Genomic DNA, 17,054 nt, shown 5'->3' on the forward strand with positions numbered 1-17,054 from the left:
TCGGTAGTCAGGGCTCTTGTTCTCTCTGGTATCAGCCATTCCTCCAGCCTGCAGGTAAGATGAGCTGTGAGGAGACAGTGTGGTGGAGAGCTCAGACATGTCACCTCTGGAGATTCTCCTCCATTACACACAAGGAATTCTTCTCCGCTCCTCAGCTTAGTATGATGGGGGAGGAGTAGTAGTGGGGATAGTGGGGGTTGTCATCATTCTGTGCTGGATGAGAGAATCTGCTCCGTGTGAATGAGGTTTCACTGCCAGGAGCTTAGATACATACGGAGCTCAGAGTCTCCTGCCTCCACACACTGCACTGCCAGGAGCTTAGATACACACTGCACTGCCAGGAGCTTAGATACACCCGGAGCTCAGGCTTTTCCCGTCAGTGCAGCTTTATGAGGGTCTGAGTTTTGTGGGATGAGTTGTACTTTTTCTCGGCCTCATTATCGGGGACATGGGACTCACTGATTAACCTTTATTCCTTTTTTTGGAGGAGGATGAAGAAAACCAGCAATACGACCCTTCTCCTGAATGACCACCAAGGATGGACAGGAAGGAGATCAGCAGAAGAATATTAGACCTCACCTTGGAGATCATCTCCCTGCTGAGCGGAGAGGTAAACTTTTCTAGATTTCTCTCCTCTTTATTGTATTCTGTAACAAGTCAGACATCGGGAAGGAGAATCCATCATAGGAAGTGATGGGAAGAGTCCAGGGTCCTGGAGAACGGCCTCCAGACCTTCCAAGTGATGGAGAACCTGAAGATCAGCCCCCAGTATGGTGAGTGATGTGTCATGTGACCAGTGACCAATAGTCATGTTGTAGGAGCCATGAGAAGGTAAGTAGGCACGTTGTACCAGGAGGAAAGGGCCGGAGGAGAGCACATGGCCCCTGAAGGGTTTATTCCCTAAGTGTCTCTCTCCATCCACAGGAGTATACAATAGTGAAGAAGACATCGGGGGACTGTGTGACTCCCATCATCCATCTCCAGGAGTCAGGAGGGCGGAGCAGGACCCCTCACCCCATCACAGAGCCTCCCCCTCACCCCCTGATACATGAGCAGAAGATCCTAGAGCTCACCCACAAGATGATGGAGCTGCTGACTGGAGAGGTGACACTGCTGGGAATGCTGGGAAATTCTCCAGTAACAGCACTGGAGGGGTCTGGGTGATGACGGTGTCATTGTGTTGTCAGGTTCCTCTAAGGTGTCAGGACGTCACTGTCTATTTCTCCATGGAAGAGTGGGAGTATCTAGAAGGACACAAGGATCTGTACAAGGAGGCCATGATGGAGGACCACCAGCCTCTTATATCACAAGGTAAGAGCCGTCATGTGCAGTGTATACACGTGTGTGCAGTGACATGTAATGGAGGAGCACCAGCCTCTTATATCACAGGGTAAGACCTGTCATGTGCAGTGTATACACGTGTGTGCAGTGACATGTAATGGAGGAGCACCAGCCTCTTATATCACAAGGTAAGAGCCGTCATGTGCAGTGTATACACGTGTGTGCAGTGACATGTAATGGAGGAGCACCAGCCTCTTATATCACATGGTAAGAGCCGTCATGTGCAGTGTATACACGTGTGTGTAGTGACATGTAATGGAGGAGCACCAGCCTCTTATATCACAAGGTAAGAGCCGTCATGTGCAGTGTATACACGTGTGTGCAGTGACATGTAATGGAGGAGCACCAGCCTCTTATATCACAAGGTAAGAGCCGTCATGTGCAGTGTATACACGTGTGTGCAGTGACATGTAATGGAGGAGCACTAGCCTCTTATATCACAAGGTAAGACGCGTCATGTGCAGTGTATACACGTGTGTGCAGTGACATGTAATGGAGGAGCACCAGCCTCTTATATCACAAGGTAAGACCCGTCATGTGCAGTGTATACACGTGTGTGCAGTGACATGTAATGGAGGAGCACCAGCCTCTTATATCACAAGGTAAGACCCGTCATGTGCAGTGTGTACACGTGTGTGCAGTGACATGTAATGGAGGAGCACCAGCCTCTAATATCACAAGGTAAGACCCGTCATGTGCAGTGTATACATGTGTGTGCAGTGACATGTAATGGAGGAGCACCAGCCTCTAATATCACAAGGTAAGAGCCGTCATGTGCAGTGTATACACGTGTGTGCAGTGACATGTAATGGAGGAGCACCAGCCTCTTATATCACAAGGTAAGAGCCGTCATGTGCAGTGTATACACGTGTGTGCAGTGACATGTAATGGAGGAGCACCAGCCTTTTATATCACAAGGTAAGACCCGTCATGTGCAGTGTATACACGTGTGTGCAGTGACATGTAATGGAGGAGCACCAGCCTCTTATATCACAAGGTAAAAGCCGTCATGTGCAGTGTATACACGTGTGTGCAGTGACATGTAATGGAGGAGCACCAGCCTCTTATATCACAAGGTAAGAGCCGTCATGTGCAGTGTGTACACGTGTGTGCAGTGACATGTAATGGAGGAGCATCAGCCTCTAATATCACAAGGTAAGACCCGTCATGTGCAGTGTATACATGTGTGTGCAGTGACATGTAATGGAGGATCACCAGCCTCTAATATCACAAGGTAAGACCCGTCATGTGCAGTGTATACATGTGTGTGCAGTGACATGTAATGGAGGAGCACCAGCCTCTAATATCACAAGGTAAGAGCCGTCATGTGCAGTGTGTACACGTGTGTGCAGTGACATGTAATGGAGGAGCACCAGCCTCTTATATCACAAGGTAAGACCCGTCATGTGTAGTGTATACACGTGTGTGCAGTGACATGTAATGGAGGAGCACCAGCCTCTTATATCACAAGGTAAGACCCGTCATGTGCAGTGTATACACGTGTGTGCAGTGACATGTAATGGAGGAGCACCAGCCTCTTATATTACAGGGTAAGACCCGTCATGTGCAGTGTATACACGTGTGTGCAGTGTATACACGTGTGTGCAGTGACATGTAATGGAGGAGCACCAGCCTCTTATATCACAAGGTAAGAGCCGTCATGTGCAGTGTATACACGTGTGTGCAGTGAAATGTAATGGAGGAGCATCAGCCTCTTATATCACAAGGTAAGACTCGTCATGTGCAGTGTATACACGTGTGTGCAGTGACATGTAATGGAGGAGCACCAGCCTCTTATATCACAAGGTAAGAGCCGTCATGTGCAGTGTGTACACGTGTGTGCAGTGACATGTAATGGAGGAGCACCAGCCTCTTATATCACAAGGTAAGAGCCGTCATGTGCAGTGTATACACGTGTGTGCAGTGAAATGTAATGGAGGAGCATCAGCCTCTTATATCACAAGGTAAGACTCGTCATGTGCAGTGTATACACGTGTGTGCAGTGACATGTAATGGAGGAGCACCAGCCTCTTATATCACACGGTAAGACTCGTCATGTGCAGTGTATACACGTGTGTGCAGTGACATGTAATGGAGGTTTATTTTTGTCCCTGGGACGGAGGGTGTAGAATACATGGGGTGGACAGTGTATCTGACTATCATGGATCTGTATGTAGTATAAGGAATTATGGTCACGGAAAGCTTCGCTATGACGGAGGGTTATATATACACTGTTACCTGAGAATCTCATATAGGAATTGAAGACCTGGATTTGGGGGGTTACATTGTTTGGCTCGTAGAGGGTGGGATTACTTCTCTCTTGGTAACCTTGTTTGGTAAGTTGCAGTAGTTTTTGCACATCAGTCAATGTGAGCTCCTGAAGTTGAATAAGTGGAGAGATGTTGCTGTAGAGGTTTCCTGTGATTGGTTTAATCATCGCTCATTCATCCTCCAGGGACATATCCGAGGGGTAAAACTGATAGAGCTCCCTGGAGGATTAGATCTGCCCCCCGGTCCTCGGCTACACCTGTTACTTGTAAGGGACGGGAATCCGGTAGCAGAACTGCACCACCAGCCCTTTTTCTGTCATGGAAGACGCCGTAGGAGCGGACATACCGCTGTTTAAGAAAATTAACATTGCCATTGAAGTCAAAATGTGTCTCCTGTGCACATGTTAGGCTCTATAAACATTATATTAGGGCCTTGTATTTTCCTTATAAGTCAGACATATGGATAAGGCTCCGCGCTGCTGACGGATGGTAAGTGGTCTCTCCTATTGGTATCTGTCGGGCCGGTATATTCTAAGCAAAATAAAAGTATTATGACGCATTCATTGTTTTTTAAATGGAAGTTTATGAGCGATGTGTACATCTGTGACTATTCAGTGTCATAATGTATCCAGGAGATTCCAGCTCACCTCTGCTCCCAGCACTTCCACCGATCTCCATGCACGGACCTTGCTAGGTTCAGGCAGGTAACAGCGTTCAATGATGATGTCCAGCACCAGAATATAATCCAAGGTCTCTTTACTGAAGACACGTAGGATCACAGCGGTACGTGTGGGGGGGGGGCCGCACTGGTTAACGAGACTTGTTAGGGTGCTGTCTCCCCATTAGGTACCGCTGTGATCCTCTGTATCTTCAGTAAAGAGAACCTTAGATTTTCTCCTGGTGCTGGACATCATTACTGAACGCTGTTCAGTCTCAGAGATGTATTCCTCCAATAGATGGTTAAGGAAAAATAAACAATAAATTATATCTAATTTCCCGCTCTCTAGAAGAAAAGGAGGACCAGAGGTCCCTGTAAAAACCTTTGTCTCCCGCCAGCAAGTGCATCAGCAGGGCCGCCCCAGCGAAAGTCCCCTCTGTTTCCAGTGTAGCGTCCCTCACAAAGGGGCAGCACACCGAAGGTGGTGACCCGGCTGGAGTTAGGGGGGCAGAAGACGTCGGACAGGTAAGTAGGAGCAGTGTCCCCCCTCCACCCTCCCTCCAGTAACCTTCTCAGTACCACCTCTAGTGCCCCCCTCCAGGACCCCCTCCTCACCACATGTGGACTTGGGCAGCAATCTCTTTTAAAGGATTAATTTACCTTGGATGCTGCTGCAGCAAGGGGGTGGCTGCCTTCTTTATACACGCCGCGTATCTGCTGCGACTTCCCGGGCTGACGGCATCCTCTGGAGAGCACCGGGACAGGAGGGGGCGGAGTTTACTCCTCTAAGCGCCGCTTCCGGGTCGGTAAATCAGCTCTGGGGCAGCTGGGGCCGTTGTTAATGGAGGCCCCGTCTTCTGTGCGGCCTACTCCTGCAGGGTTCCCCCTATGGTTTATTGTCCCTGGCCAGTATCTCAGACGGCCGGGGATGCTGGCGTGGCTCCGGCTAGTGTGGGGGAAAGGGGGCGTGCGCCAGCGCTGAGAGCCAACGTCATTTTTTGGGGGCGTGGCTTGTGTTAGTCCCACCACCACATCAGCGGCAGAGCGGGCTCAGACCACTTTCGGATTTTTAAAGCTCCTGTGGGTAAATGAGGGTCTGACTGGCGTTTGGAGGGACACAGGCTGGGTGAGTGTTGTTTGTCCCTTCCCATTTGCCTCAGTGGGGTGACAGGGGTGTTATTATGTCTGAACCCAGGTCCCGAAGCCGGCGGTCCCTTTGGTGCGTCATTTTGCCTGCGCATCATGTCGCGCAAAATTTCCATCCCCTCAGTCAGACTCCCTCTGCTTTGCGTGTGCTACGCCGCCATCTAGTGGCTCGACCCCGGACTCATTGCTTCCCATTGCCCAACCTACGGAAGAACCAGAATGGGCGCGTTACTTGTCTAGGGTGGTACAGGACGTCTTCAATACCAACAAATCTATTGTGGATATATTGGGGCGTTTGTCGGCAAGGCAGTCCTCTGACTGGTCCGACTCTGGGTATCATGGGGCTCGTGCCCGTCACGGCCGCCCCCAAAAAACGGGCCAGAACTTCCTCCACCAAAAGGGGTTCTTTATCTCCTGTGTCCTCGGCTTCTCCTCCTCCTGCTAGAGAGTCTCACTCCGACATGTCCTCAGTTGAAGAGGCATGTTCTGAGGAGAGAGGGTTCAGATGATGATTTTGTCTCACTGGAGGGTCATTCGCCCAAACTGTCCTCCATGGTGGACAGTTAAATTAGGCCTCTTTCACACTTGCGTTGTTGGGATCCGGCATGCACTTCCGTTGCCGGAGGTGCCTGCCGGATCCGGAAAAACGCAAGTGTACTGAAAGCATTTGAAGACGGAACCGTCTTCCAAATGCTTTCAGTGTTACTATGGCACCCAGGACGCTATTAAAGTCCTGGTTGCCATAGTAGGAGCGGGGAGCGGGGGAGCGGTATACTTACCGTCCGTGCGGCTCCCGGGGCGCTCCAGAATGACGTCAGAGCGCCCCATGCGCATGGATGACGTGATCCATGCGATCACGTGATCCATGCGCTTGGGGCGCCCTGACGTCACTCTGGAGCGCCCCGGGAGCCGCACGGACGGTAAGTACACTGCTCCCCCGCTCCCCGCTACACTTACCATGGCTGTCAGGACTTTAGCGTCCCGGCAGCCATGGTAACCACTCTGAAAAAGCTAAATGTCGGCTCCGGCAATGCGCCGAAACGACGTTTAGCTTAAGGCCGGATCCGGATCAATGCCTTTCAATGGGCATTAATTCCGGATCCGGCCTTGCGGCAAGTGTTCCGGATTTTTGGCCGGAGCAAAAAGCGCAGCATGCTGCGGTATTTTCTCCGGCCAACAAACGTTCCGTACCGGAACTGAAGACATCCTGATGCATCCTGAACGGATTACTCTCCATTCAGAATGCATTAGGATAATCCTGATCAGGATTCTTCCGGCATAGAGCCCCGACGACGGAACTCTATGCCGGAAGACAATAACGCAGGTGTGAAAGAGCCCTTACGGCGGTTATTGAGACGTTACAGGTTGAAGATCCCACTCCGTCATCTGCCAGCTCGGGTTTTTCCTTTAGAAGGTTCCGTCGCTTGCACAAGTGTTTCCCCAACCACCAGGAGTTTGATTCCTCTCTCTCCAAGTAGTGGAATTTCCCTGATAATCATTTCATGTTGCTAAAACGCTTGAACGTCCTTTATCCTTTTCCTGAGGATTGGACTAAGAAATGGTCAGCTCCACCTGTAGTGGATCCGCCAGTTTCCCGCTTGGCTAAACATACTACCTTGCCAATGGCGGATGGGACTTCTTTTTCTGATATCAAAGATACGAAGCTGGAAGCGTTTGCAAAATCTGCCTTTGAAGCAGTGGGCGCAGCACTGTAGCCAGTATTTTCCTCTACATGGGTGAGCAAGGCTATGGGAGAGTGGGCAAATAACTTACGTCAGGGTCTTGAATCGGGGGTCCTTGCAGGAACTTGCAGATGTTGCTCTGCAGCTTTCCCATGCCAGTGCATATGTTTGTGAAGCATCTTTGGACTCGGCCAGGTTTATGGCTCAATCGTCAGCCCTGTTGGTGGCTATTCGCCGTACCCTATGGCTCTCCTGCTGGGCGGCAGATAATGCCTCAAAGCGGACCCTGATGGCCCTCCCCTTTACCGGAAGCAGACTTTGTGGTAAGCGCCTGGATGAGATCATTTTGAACGCTACAGGTGTTAAGAGCACACATTTACCACAGAACAGGGGGCGGTCTAATAAGTCAAAAAGCAGAAGCCTTTTATTCATCCCTTTTGGAGTTTTTCCAGCACCGATAAGTCGGCCACAGGCCAGAAGCACAGCCCTTCCTTTAAGCCGCGGCCTTCCTGGCATTCCCATCAACAGAGCTCCAAGTCCTTTAACCCTAAGAGCTCCGCTGCACCCGTTCTGGTGGGCGGCCGGCTTCATGTGTTTCGGCATGTTTGGCTGGCTCACGTCTCAGATGCGTGGGTGAGGAAGGTCATTGCAGGGGGATACAAGCTGGACTTCAAGTCCTCCCCTCCGTCAGGTTTTTTTCGGTCATCTCCTCCGGCCTCTCCCGCAGTCGCAGATACTATTTTTCCCTGGCAATTTGCATGCTGCTGCAGCAAGGCGTGATTGTTCCAGTTCCTGCACAAGAACGTTTTCAGGGGTTTTACTCCAATCTCTTTGTGGTTCCCAAAAAAGAGGGGACGGTCCATCCCGTTCTAGACCTCAAGGCGCTCAACCGTTTCTTTCGCGTCTGCAGATTCCGGATAGAGTCACTGAGGTCGGTTATTGAGTCCATGGAAACTGGGGAGTACCTGTCCTTGATAGACACCAAGGACGCTTATCTTCACGTGCCCACATGCGTCAGTCATCAGAGGTTTCTCCGGTTCGCAGTGGGTCCATTTTACTACCAGTTTGTAGCCCCGTTCGGTCTGGCCATGGCTCCCAGGGTCTTTACGAAGGTTCTGGCGGCAGTCATGGCCCTGCTCCATGCCAGGGGGATCGTGGCGATCCTTTACTTAGACCATATCCTGGTGAAGGGTCTGTCGTTCCAGGGGACGGCGGACAGCTTGAACATTGTTCTAGACACCCTGGAGCGCTTCAGATGGATCCTGAACAGGCACAAGTGTCCAGTACCATGCCCAGATAAGTCAACTGCTGCAAAGGATAAAGACAAGACGTCTTTATCCATTGCAGTTGTTGACTTATCTGGGCATGGTACTGGACAATTGTCAGGCCAAGGTGTTCTTGCCTCCAGAAAAACTATCCGCTCTTCGTCTGCAGATTCTCCCATTCGTCGCTGCATGCGGGCTCTGAGGCACATGGTCTCTACCTTCGAAGCAGTTCCCTATGTTCAGTTTCATACCATAACATGTCAGCGAGCCATTCTGTGCAGCTGGCATCACTCCCCAGACTCCTTGGATCGGCTGATACGTCTCTTTGCCCCAGTGCGCCGGGCCCTCAGATAGTGGATGGCCTCTCCGAGGTTGACATAGGGGCGTTCGTTTCTCCCTCTCCGTTGGAGGCTGTTAACAATGGACGCAAGCCTCAGGGGTTGTGAGGGAGTGTTGAAAAATCTCTCTGTTCAAGGGGTATGGTCACACAAGGAGCACTCCCTTCCAATCAGTGTTCTGGAGTTAAGGGCGATTCGGCTCTCTGTGCGACATTGGGCTGACCATCTCAGGGGTTGTCCGATGCGGGTGCAGTCCGACAACTCCACGGCGGTAGCATACATCAATCGCCAGGGCGGCACCCGGAGCACGGCAGTCATGGCGAGACGGCGTTGATTCTCAGCTGGGCAGAGAAACATATTCCGGCACTGTCGGCAGTTCACATACCCGGCGTCAACAACTGGATCACAAACTTTCTCAGACGGGAGCGTCTCGATCCCAGCGAGTGGGCTCTTCACCCGCAGGTCTTTCGGGCCATCATCGAGAGGTGGGGTCAGCCGGATGTGGATCTCATGGACTCACGCTTCAACAACAAGGTTGAGAACTTCATCGCACAGTCCAGGGACCCCAGGGCCCTGGCATGCCATGCCCTGGTGATGCCATGGAGTTGGTTCACGTTTCCTTACATGTTCCCGCCTGTTCCGCTCATTTCGCGGTTTCTCAGGAAGATTAGGTCCAAGGGACTGTCCGTATTCTCGTGGCCCCAGATTGGTCGCGCAGGGTGTAGCACGTATTCCTAGTCGCACTTCTCGCCAATGAAACTTGGCATCTTCCTCTTCAGGAGGACTTGTTGTTGCAAGGGCTGATCTTCTACCCGAATTTAGGGTTGCTACTTTCAACGGCATGGCTGTTGATGCTGCTGTACTGAAGGCTCTGGGTTTTTCGGATGCAGTGGTCCAGAATATGATTCGTGCCAGATAGCCGTTGTCTTCCAGAATCTACCACCGGACTTGGAAGTCCTATACAAATGTTAAGATTATTACTTTAGTTGGTGCGAGCGGAGACAGCTGTCTCCTGTTCGTTTTTCTTTGCTGCGACTTTTGGCTTTCCTGCAGTCGGGCATGAACTTGGGGCTGGCTCTCAGCTCTCTCAAAGGACAAGTGTCAACTCTGTCCATTCTTTTTCAGTGAAATTTAGCTTCGCTTTAAGAGGTTTGGACTTTTCTGCAGGGGGTGGAGGATGCTGCTCCCCCTTTAAGTCCTCCGTCAGATCCTTGGGATCTTAATCTAGTGCTCAACGCTCTCCAATCTTCTCCATTTGAGCCTTTGCAGCAGGTGTCGCTGCGCTTCCTGTCTTATAAGGTGGCTTTTTTGGTTGCAATTGCTTCTATCCGTAGAGTGTCGGAACTCGCAGTTTTGTCATGTCAGTCGCCTTTCCGGATCCTCCATCAGGATAAGGTGCAGTCCTTCTTGCCGAAGGTGGTGTTGACATTCCATCTAAATGAGGAGATTATTCTTCCTTCATTTTGTCCGGACCCATCTCCTCCTCGAGAACAGTCACTCCATACTCTGGACCTGGTCGTCTTTGCATACTTTTTCTAAGTTTTACAGAGTGCACACCTTTGCATCTTCTGATGCTTCTTTGGGGCGTAGAGTTTTGAAAACAGCGGTTCTCTGATTGGCAGGGGGGAAGGGGTGAAGTTAAGCCCACCCTCAGGGACTGCTCTGAAACGTCCCATGGTCCAGTGTCCCCAATGACGGATGAGAAAACTAGATTTTTGTACTCACTGTAAAATCAGTTTCTCTTCCATTCATTGGAGGACATTGGCCTTTTCAGTCCTGTGTGGTTCTGGGTTTGCACATAATGTGATTTTCTTATGTCTGGCTTCTCCTACTGCTTTTGCACTAAACGGATTAGCTTGGTCCCTGCAGGAAGGGATATAGCTGAAGAGGGAGGAGCTTATACTTTGTGTGCTTAGTGTCCGCCTCCTAGCGGCAACAGCTATACCTATGGTCAATGCCTGTGTCCCCCAATGAACGGAAGAGAAACAGATTTTTCGACTATGTAGCTGTATGAGGGCTTGTTTTTTGCGGGACAAGTTGCAGTTTTAATGGTGCCATTTTGGGGTGCACATAACTTTCTGATTTAAAGGGATTCTGTCACCTCGTTTTAGCCTATAGAGATGTGGACATGTTCAGCTAGATCGCCGCTAGCATGTCTGCAATATACCTGTCCCATAGCGCTGTGTCCTTTTATTGTGTTAAATATTTTTTTTTATAGATATGTAAATGACCCTGGTAAGGAGCCCAAGGGGCTGTACTAACCTTCTTGGAGCCCAGCCACGTCCCCCTGTGAAGGAGCCCAGCACCGCCTGCGTCCTCCGAATCTCCTCCTTGCTCACAGTTAGATCGTCGTAATCTCGCGATGCGCGAGCTCCCGCATGCACAGTGCCGGCATCAGCCTCAGGGAAGGAACTCCGCATGCAGACAGAATGAGGAAAGAAAATCATGATTAGCAACACACTGGGGGATACTTTCAGGTACTGTGGTTGGTTTAATATGTGTTTTCCAGGCGACAGGTTCCCTTTAATGTAGAAAATGAAAATCAGCCATGATATAGGACATGGCAACCTCTTTCTAACAAAGCTAGAACCAGCCCTGTACCTCACAAGGACCCAGAGATCTCCATATTGATTGCTCTGCTAGATTTATATCAATCTGACAAGGGGAGTGGCCATTCTGCTGCAGCTCAGGGGGCGTGTCTCAGCTCTCCCTATCACAGCTCAGGGGGCATGTCTCAGCTCTCTCTATCACAGCTCAGGGGGCGTGTCTCAGCTCTCCCTATCACAGCTCAGGGGGCGTGTCTCAGCTCTCCCTATCACAGCTCAGGCGGCAGTTGAAGAATTAAACTGAGCATGTGCGGCCATCTCAGTGAGCAGAACAACGAATTAGGAAAAAAAACTAACAGCAGATGGCGCTCTACAGATACATTTTATGGAATAACTCAGAGGCTATGCTAAAAATTTTATTACATTCAATACAAAAGTATTCAGATCCAGGTGCTGGTTTGAAAACTGTAGAATATTTTTTTTGGGACAATGCCTTTTACCACCTCAGCCCCCCTAGCTTAAACACCCTTAATGACCAGGCCACTTTTTACACTTCTGCACTTCACTACTTTCACCGTTTATTGCTCGGTCATGCAACTTACCACCCAAATGAATTTTACCTCCTTTTCTTCTCACTAATAGAGCTTTCATTTGGTGGTATTTCATTGCTGCTGACATTTTTACTTTTTTTGTTATTAATCGAAATTTAACAAAATTTTTGCAAAGAAATGTCATTTTTCACTTTCAGTTGTAAAATTTTTTTAAAAAAACGACATCTATATATAAATTTTTCTCTAAATTTATTGTTCTACATGTCTTTGATAAAAAAAAAATGTTTGGGTAAAAAAAAAAAATGGTTTGGGTAAAAGTTAAAGCGTTTACAAACTATGGTACAAAAATGTGAATTTCCGCTTTTTGAAGCAGCTCTGCCTTTCTGAGCACCTGTCATGTTTCCTGAGGTTCTACAATTCCCAGACAGTAGAAAAACCCCACAAGTGACCCCATTTTGGAAAGTAGACACCCTAAGGTATTCGCTGATGGGCATAGTGAGTTCATGGAAGTTTTTATTTTTTGTCACAAGTTAGTGGAATATGAGACTTTGTAAGAAAAATAAATAAAAAATCATCATTTTACGCTAACTTGTGACAAAAAATAAAAAATTCTAGGAACTTACCATGCCCCTCACGGAATACTTTGGGGTGTCTTCTTTCCAAAATGGGGTCACTTGTGGGGTAGTTATACTGCCCTGGCATTTTAGGGGCCCTAATGCGTGAGAAGTAGTTTGAAATCAAAATGTGTAAAAAAAGGCCTGTGAAATCCTAAAGGTGCTCTTTGGAATGTGGGCCCCTTTGCCCACCTAGGCTGCAAAAAAGTGTCACACATCTGGTATCGCCGTACTCAGGAGAAGTTGGGCAATGTGTTTTGGGGTGTATTTTTACATATACCCATGCTGGGTGAGAGAAATATCTCGGCCAAAGACAACTTTTCCCAACATCGCAATGTTACAGCAGGAGGAGGGGGGAGGGAGGGAGAGCAGGAGACGTCACAGCAGGAGGAGGGGGGAGGGAGGGAGAGCAGGAGACGTCACAGCAGGAGGAGGGGGAGGGAGGGAGAGCAGGAGGCGTCACAGAAGATTATGAGGCGGCACTGGGCACGAACGGCAGCAGGTGCGGGCGGCAGCTTGGAGCCATTTACATCCCCTTGGGCACCTTATTTTTATGAATGACAGGTTAGTAATAGCGTATTTTTAGCAAAATTAGCCTACAGATTACATTTATAAGACCACATTAAGAATGGTTAAAGCTCCCTGTACATAACCATATTTTTATCTGGAGGGGGTGAAACCTGGTGACAGAATCCCTTTAAGCTGTACGTGGTCTATTTAATAATGAATGCAGTTTGTGTTGAGGGATGTGGTAATAAATCCTAAGTAAATTTGTTGCATCAATACAATGTCCTCTTGGCATTTAAGGTGGAATGTGTAGAAAGCAGGCTTTATTGTTAGGTACAGTTGGCTTTTTTAAATGTTAAGCTATAGTACATTTGTGGGGGGGGGGGGAAGATACCAGGTATATACAGTACTAGGATCTAGACCCTTGTCAGGCAGGGTTATAAAAAGCTTTGTAAGGCTAGGATTATAGATGCAGTGGGGCAGTTTATTTTTAAGTCAAAAGTGCATTTAAAGTGAATGACTTACTGTATACTTCTAGTTTCTACTGGATCCATTTACAGCCTAATAGGAATGTTGTTTGTTTACTCTACTGTTTGAAAAAAAAAAATCACAAATTCCAATTTTTATCTTTACAGATAATCCCAATTAACATTTTAAGGGAAACTTCATGTTATCACAAAATTCTAACACAGAAGATGAAAATGTGCAGCTCTGTTTAGAAGAAAACGTACATTCAGGACTTCACAGTACAAATCTCTCATATAAGTCTTCTAACTGCGCAGAACCTTCTCTTGACCAATCACAAATTGTTACCACAAGTGCAGTTCAGAAAGTGGGTAAAACGTTTAATGGTGGGAAAAAGTTTAGAAAAAGATCATGTCTTCCTACACAAAGAAGAATTTACACAGGTGAGAAGCCATATTCATGTTCAGAATGTGGGAAATGTTTTGCAAATAAATCAGGTCTTGCTGCACATGTACGAATTCACACAGGAGAGAAACCATATTCATGCTCAGAATGTGGGAAAAGTTTTACACAGAAACCATATCTTGTTGCACATGAGATAACTCACACAGGAGAGAAAAGATATTCATGTTCAGAATGTGGGAAATATTTTACCAGAAAATCAAGCCTTGTTAGACATGAGAGAATTCACACAGGAGAGAAGCCGTATTTATGTTCAGAATATGAAGAAAGCTTTACAAGAACATCAAGCCTTGTTAGACATGAGAAAATTCACACAAAGGAGAAGTTGTATACATGTTTAGAATGTGGGAAATGTTTTACACAGAAATCAAGTCTTGCTACACAGGAGAGAAACCATATTCATGTTCAGAATGTGGGAAATGTTTTATAAATAAATCACATCTCGTTATGCATGAGAGAATTCACACAGGAGAGAAGCCATATTCATGTTCAGAATGTGGGAAATGTTTTAGACAAAGATCCAATCTTGATACACATGAGAGAAGTCACACAGGAGCAAAGCCATATTCGTGTTCAGAATGTGGGAAATGTTTTACAAATAAATCAAGAATTGTTAAACATGAGAAAATTCACACAGGAGAGAAACCATATTCATGTTCAGAATGTGGAAAATGTTTTACAGCTAAATCAAATCTCATTACACATGTGAGAATTCACACAGGAGAGAAGCCATATTCCTGTTCAGAATGTGGGAAATGTTTTACACAAAAATCAGATCTTGGTAAACACAAGAGAAGTCACACAGGAGAGAAGCCATATTCATGTTCAGAATGTGGGAAATGTTTTACAAATAAATCAAGGCTTGTTAAACATGAGAAAATTCACACAGAAGAGAAACCATATTCATGTTCAGAATGTGGGAAATGTTTTACAGATAAATCATATCTCATTGCACATGTGAAAATTCACACAGGAGAAAAACCATATTCATGTTCAGAATGTGGGAAGTCTTTTGCACAGAAATCAATACTTGTTGCACATGAGAGAAATCACACAGGAGAGAAGCCATATTCATGTTCAGAATATGGTAAATGTTTTACACGTAAATCAAGTTTTGATCAACATATGCAAATTCACACAGGAGATGTGTAATGTTTTCTATTTCTCTGCTTTTAAAACAGATAGTGATACCTCATAAAATATTTATTGCTTAACATTCCTCATATGTCTACTTTTATGTTGCTATTATTTTGAAGATGCTATTTTATATTTTAGGATGTAAGAAAGCGTAGAGTTTTAGAAGTAACTCTTAACATTTTAAAGAAAATTTCCAAAACCCACTTTAAGGTTCAGTTCTAATGTTATTTTGTGGGGCTTACATAGTGAAAACCACCCATAAATGACCCTATTTTAGAAACTTTCATGTAATTCAAAACTGATTTTACAAATTTTGTTAACCCTTTAGGTATTCCACAAGAATAAAAGGAAAATGGAGATGAAAATGTAATTTCAATCCATTATTTCCTGTCACATAGCAAGGGTTAACAGCCAAACAAAACTCAATATATATTACCCTGATTCTACAGTTTACAGAAACATGTGGTGGTAAACTGCTGTATGGGCACACGGCACGGCTCTGAAGGAAAGGAGCGCTGTATGGTTTTTGGAAGGTAGATTTTGCCAGATTGGTTTTTAGGCCGATGCACTCCTACTGTAGAAACTACCAAAAAGTGGCTCCATTTTGGAAACTACAGGATAAGGTGAGCATTTTATTGATACTATTTTAGGGTACATATGATTTTTGATCGCTCGATATTACGCTTTTTGTGAGGCACGGTAACCAAAAAATGGCTGTTCTGGCACAGTTTTATTTGTTTTTTACAATGTTCTTCTGACAGTTTAGATCAGGGGTGCACAACGTTTTCTGGTTGGGGGCCACATTGTCAGACTGAAGGAATAACAAGGGCCGAAAATAAAAGTTAAAGGGGTATTAACAAGTGAAATACTGTATTTATTGCGTATTGTACACACAGTTATATATCGTAAATGTCTAGTTATACCTCCAGGACTCCCATCTAATGGGAGAATACATGAAAAATGCATGTGAGAAGCCACAAGACATAGGCATACATGTCTGTTACCAGATGGTTGGGGGCCGCACAGAATGGTATCAAGGGCCGCATGTGGCACCCGGGCCGCAGGTTGTGCACTCCTGGTTTAGATCATGTGCTTTTTTATAGAGCAAGTTGTTATGGATGTGAAAATATCAAATATGTCTACTGTTTTTGTTTGTCTCCGTTTTACATAATAAAGCATTTTTGGAAAAAAATTGTTTTTGTGTCTCCATTTTTTGAAAACCATATTGTTTTTTCCGGTCATCTTGTGCAGAGTGCATTTTTTTTGCAAGAAGAGTTTGTTTTTATTGGTACCATTTTTGGGTACATATGATTTTTTTATCATTTAATATTACAATTTTGGCTGATTGTCTTACTGTATATAGTGGCTCATTTTTTGTGGGATGAGGTGACAGATTGGAACTATTTTGGGGTACATACAACTTTTTGAACGCTTGGTATTGCACTTGTGATGTAAGATGACAAAAAATGGCACAGTTTTTATTTATTTATTTTTTTACAGTATTTGTCTGACAGGGTAGATTATGTGATATCATTATAGAGCAGGTCTTTACGGATGCAGCGATACCTAATATCTCTGTTTTCTTCTTTCTTTTTCAAACTTTAGGGGAAATGGGCGTTTTTTTTATTTTTTACTTGATTTTTTTTTTTGTATTAAAAACACTTTTTTCACAATGCATTACAATACATACCCAAACACCATCTATGCCGTGGTCAGTGCTGACCGCAACATAAAAAGGGTTAATCCGCCAGCATCAGCTTTTACAGTGATGCCGGCGGATACAGTGACTGTCAGGCCCCTGCACTGATCGGGTGTGTACCGCTCCTGTGCCTGTCTGATCAGCATGACGTACTAGTACATTAAATTGCAGGAAGTCACTTCCCGCTATGACGTACTATTACGTCATATGCCGGGAAGGGATTAAAGACAAAAAAAAAATGTATGTTCCAACCACAACAGCGTCACCATTGTTACTAACACATTTTCTTTTCCAGTTCCTCCCATATGACCGCACCACTGGAGATTTGACCCCTTGACCTTCTTGGGACAGGAAACAGGTTGAAAGGCCTTTT

General features: G+C 46.4%; 2 protein-coding genes across 2 annotated transcripts in view; one reads left to right on the forward strand and one right to left on the reverse strand.

The window, feature by feature from the left end:
* Window positions 1-17,054, reverse strand: part of LOC120991221 (zinc finger protein 850-like) — a 64,031-nt gene that overhangs the window by 16,320 nt on the left and 30,657 nt on the right. The gene's annotated exons all lie outside the window — the stretch shown is intronic.
* On the forward strand, window positions 13,586-14,997 carry LOC120991896 (gastrula zinc finger protein XlCGF26.1-like). Its single transcript, XM_040420636.1, has 2 exons — window positions 13,586-14,156; window positions 14,225-14,997. The coding sequence occupies exons 1-2, from the start codon at window positions 13,586-13,588 to the stop codon at window positions 14,995-14,997; spliced, it is 1,344 nt and encodes a 447-aa protein (XP_040276570.1).

Source organism: Bufo bufo, chromosome 2, assembly GCF_905171765.1.
Source record: "Bufo bufo chromosome 2, aBufBuf1.1, whole genome shotgun sequence".
NCBI lineage: Eukaryota > Metazoa > Chordata > Amphibia > Anura > Bufonidae > Bufo > Bufo bufo.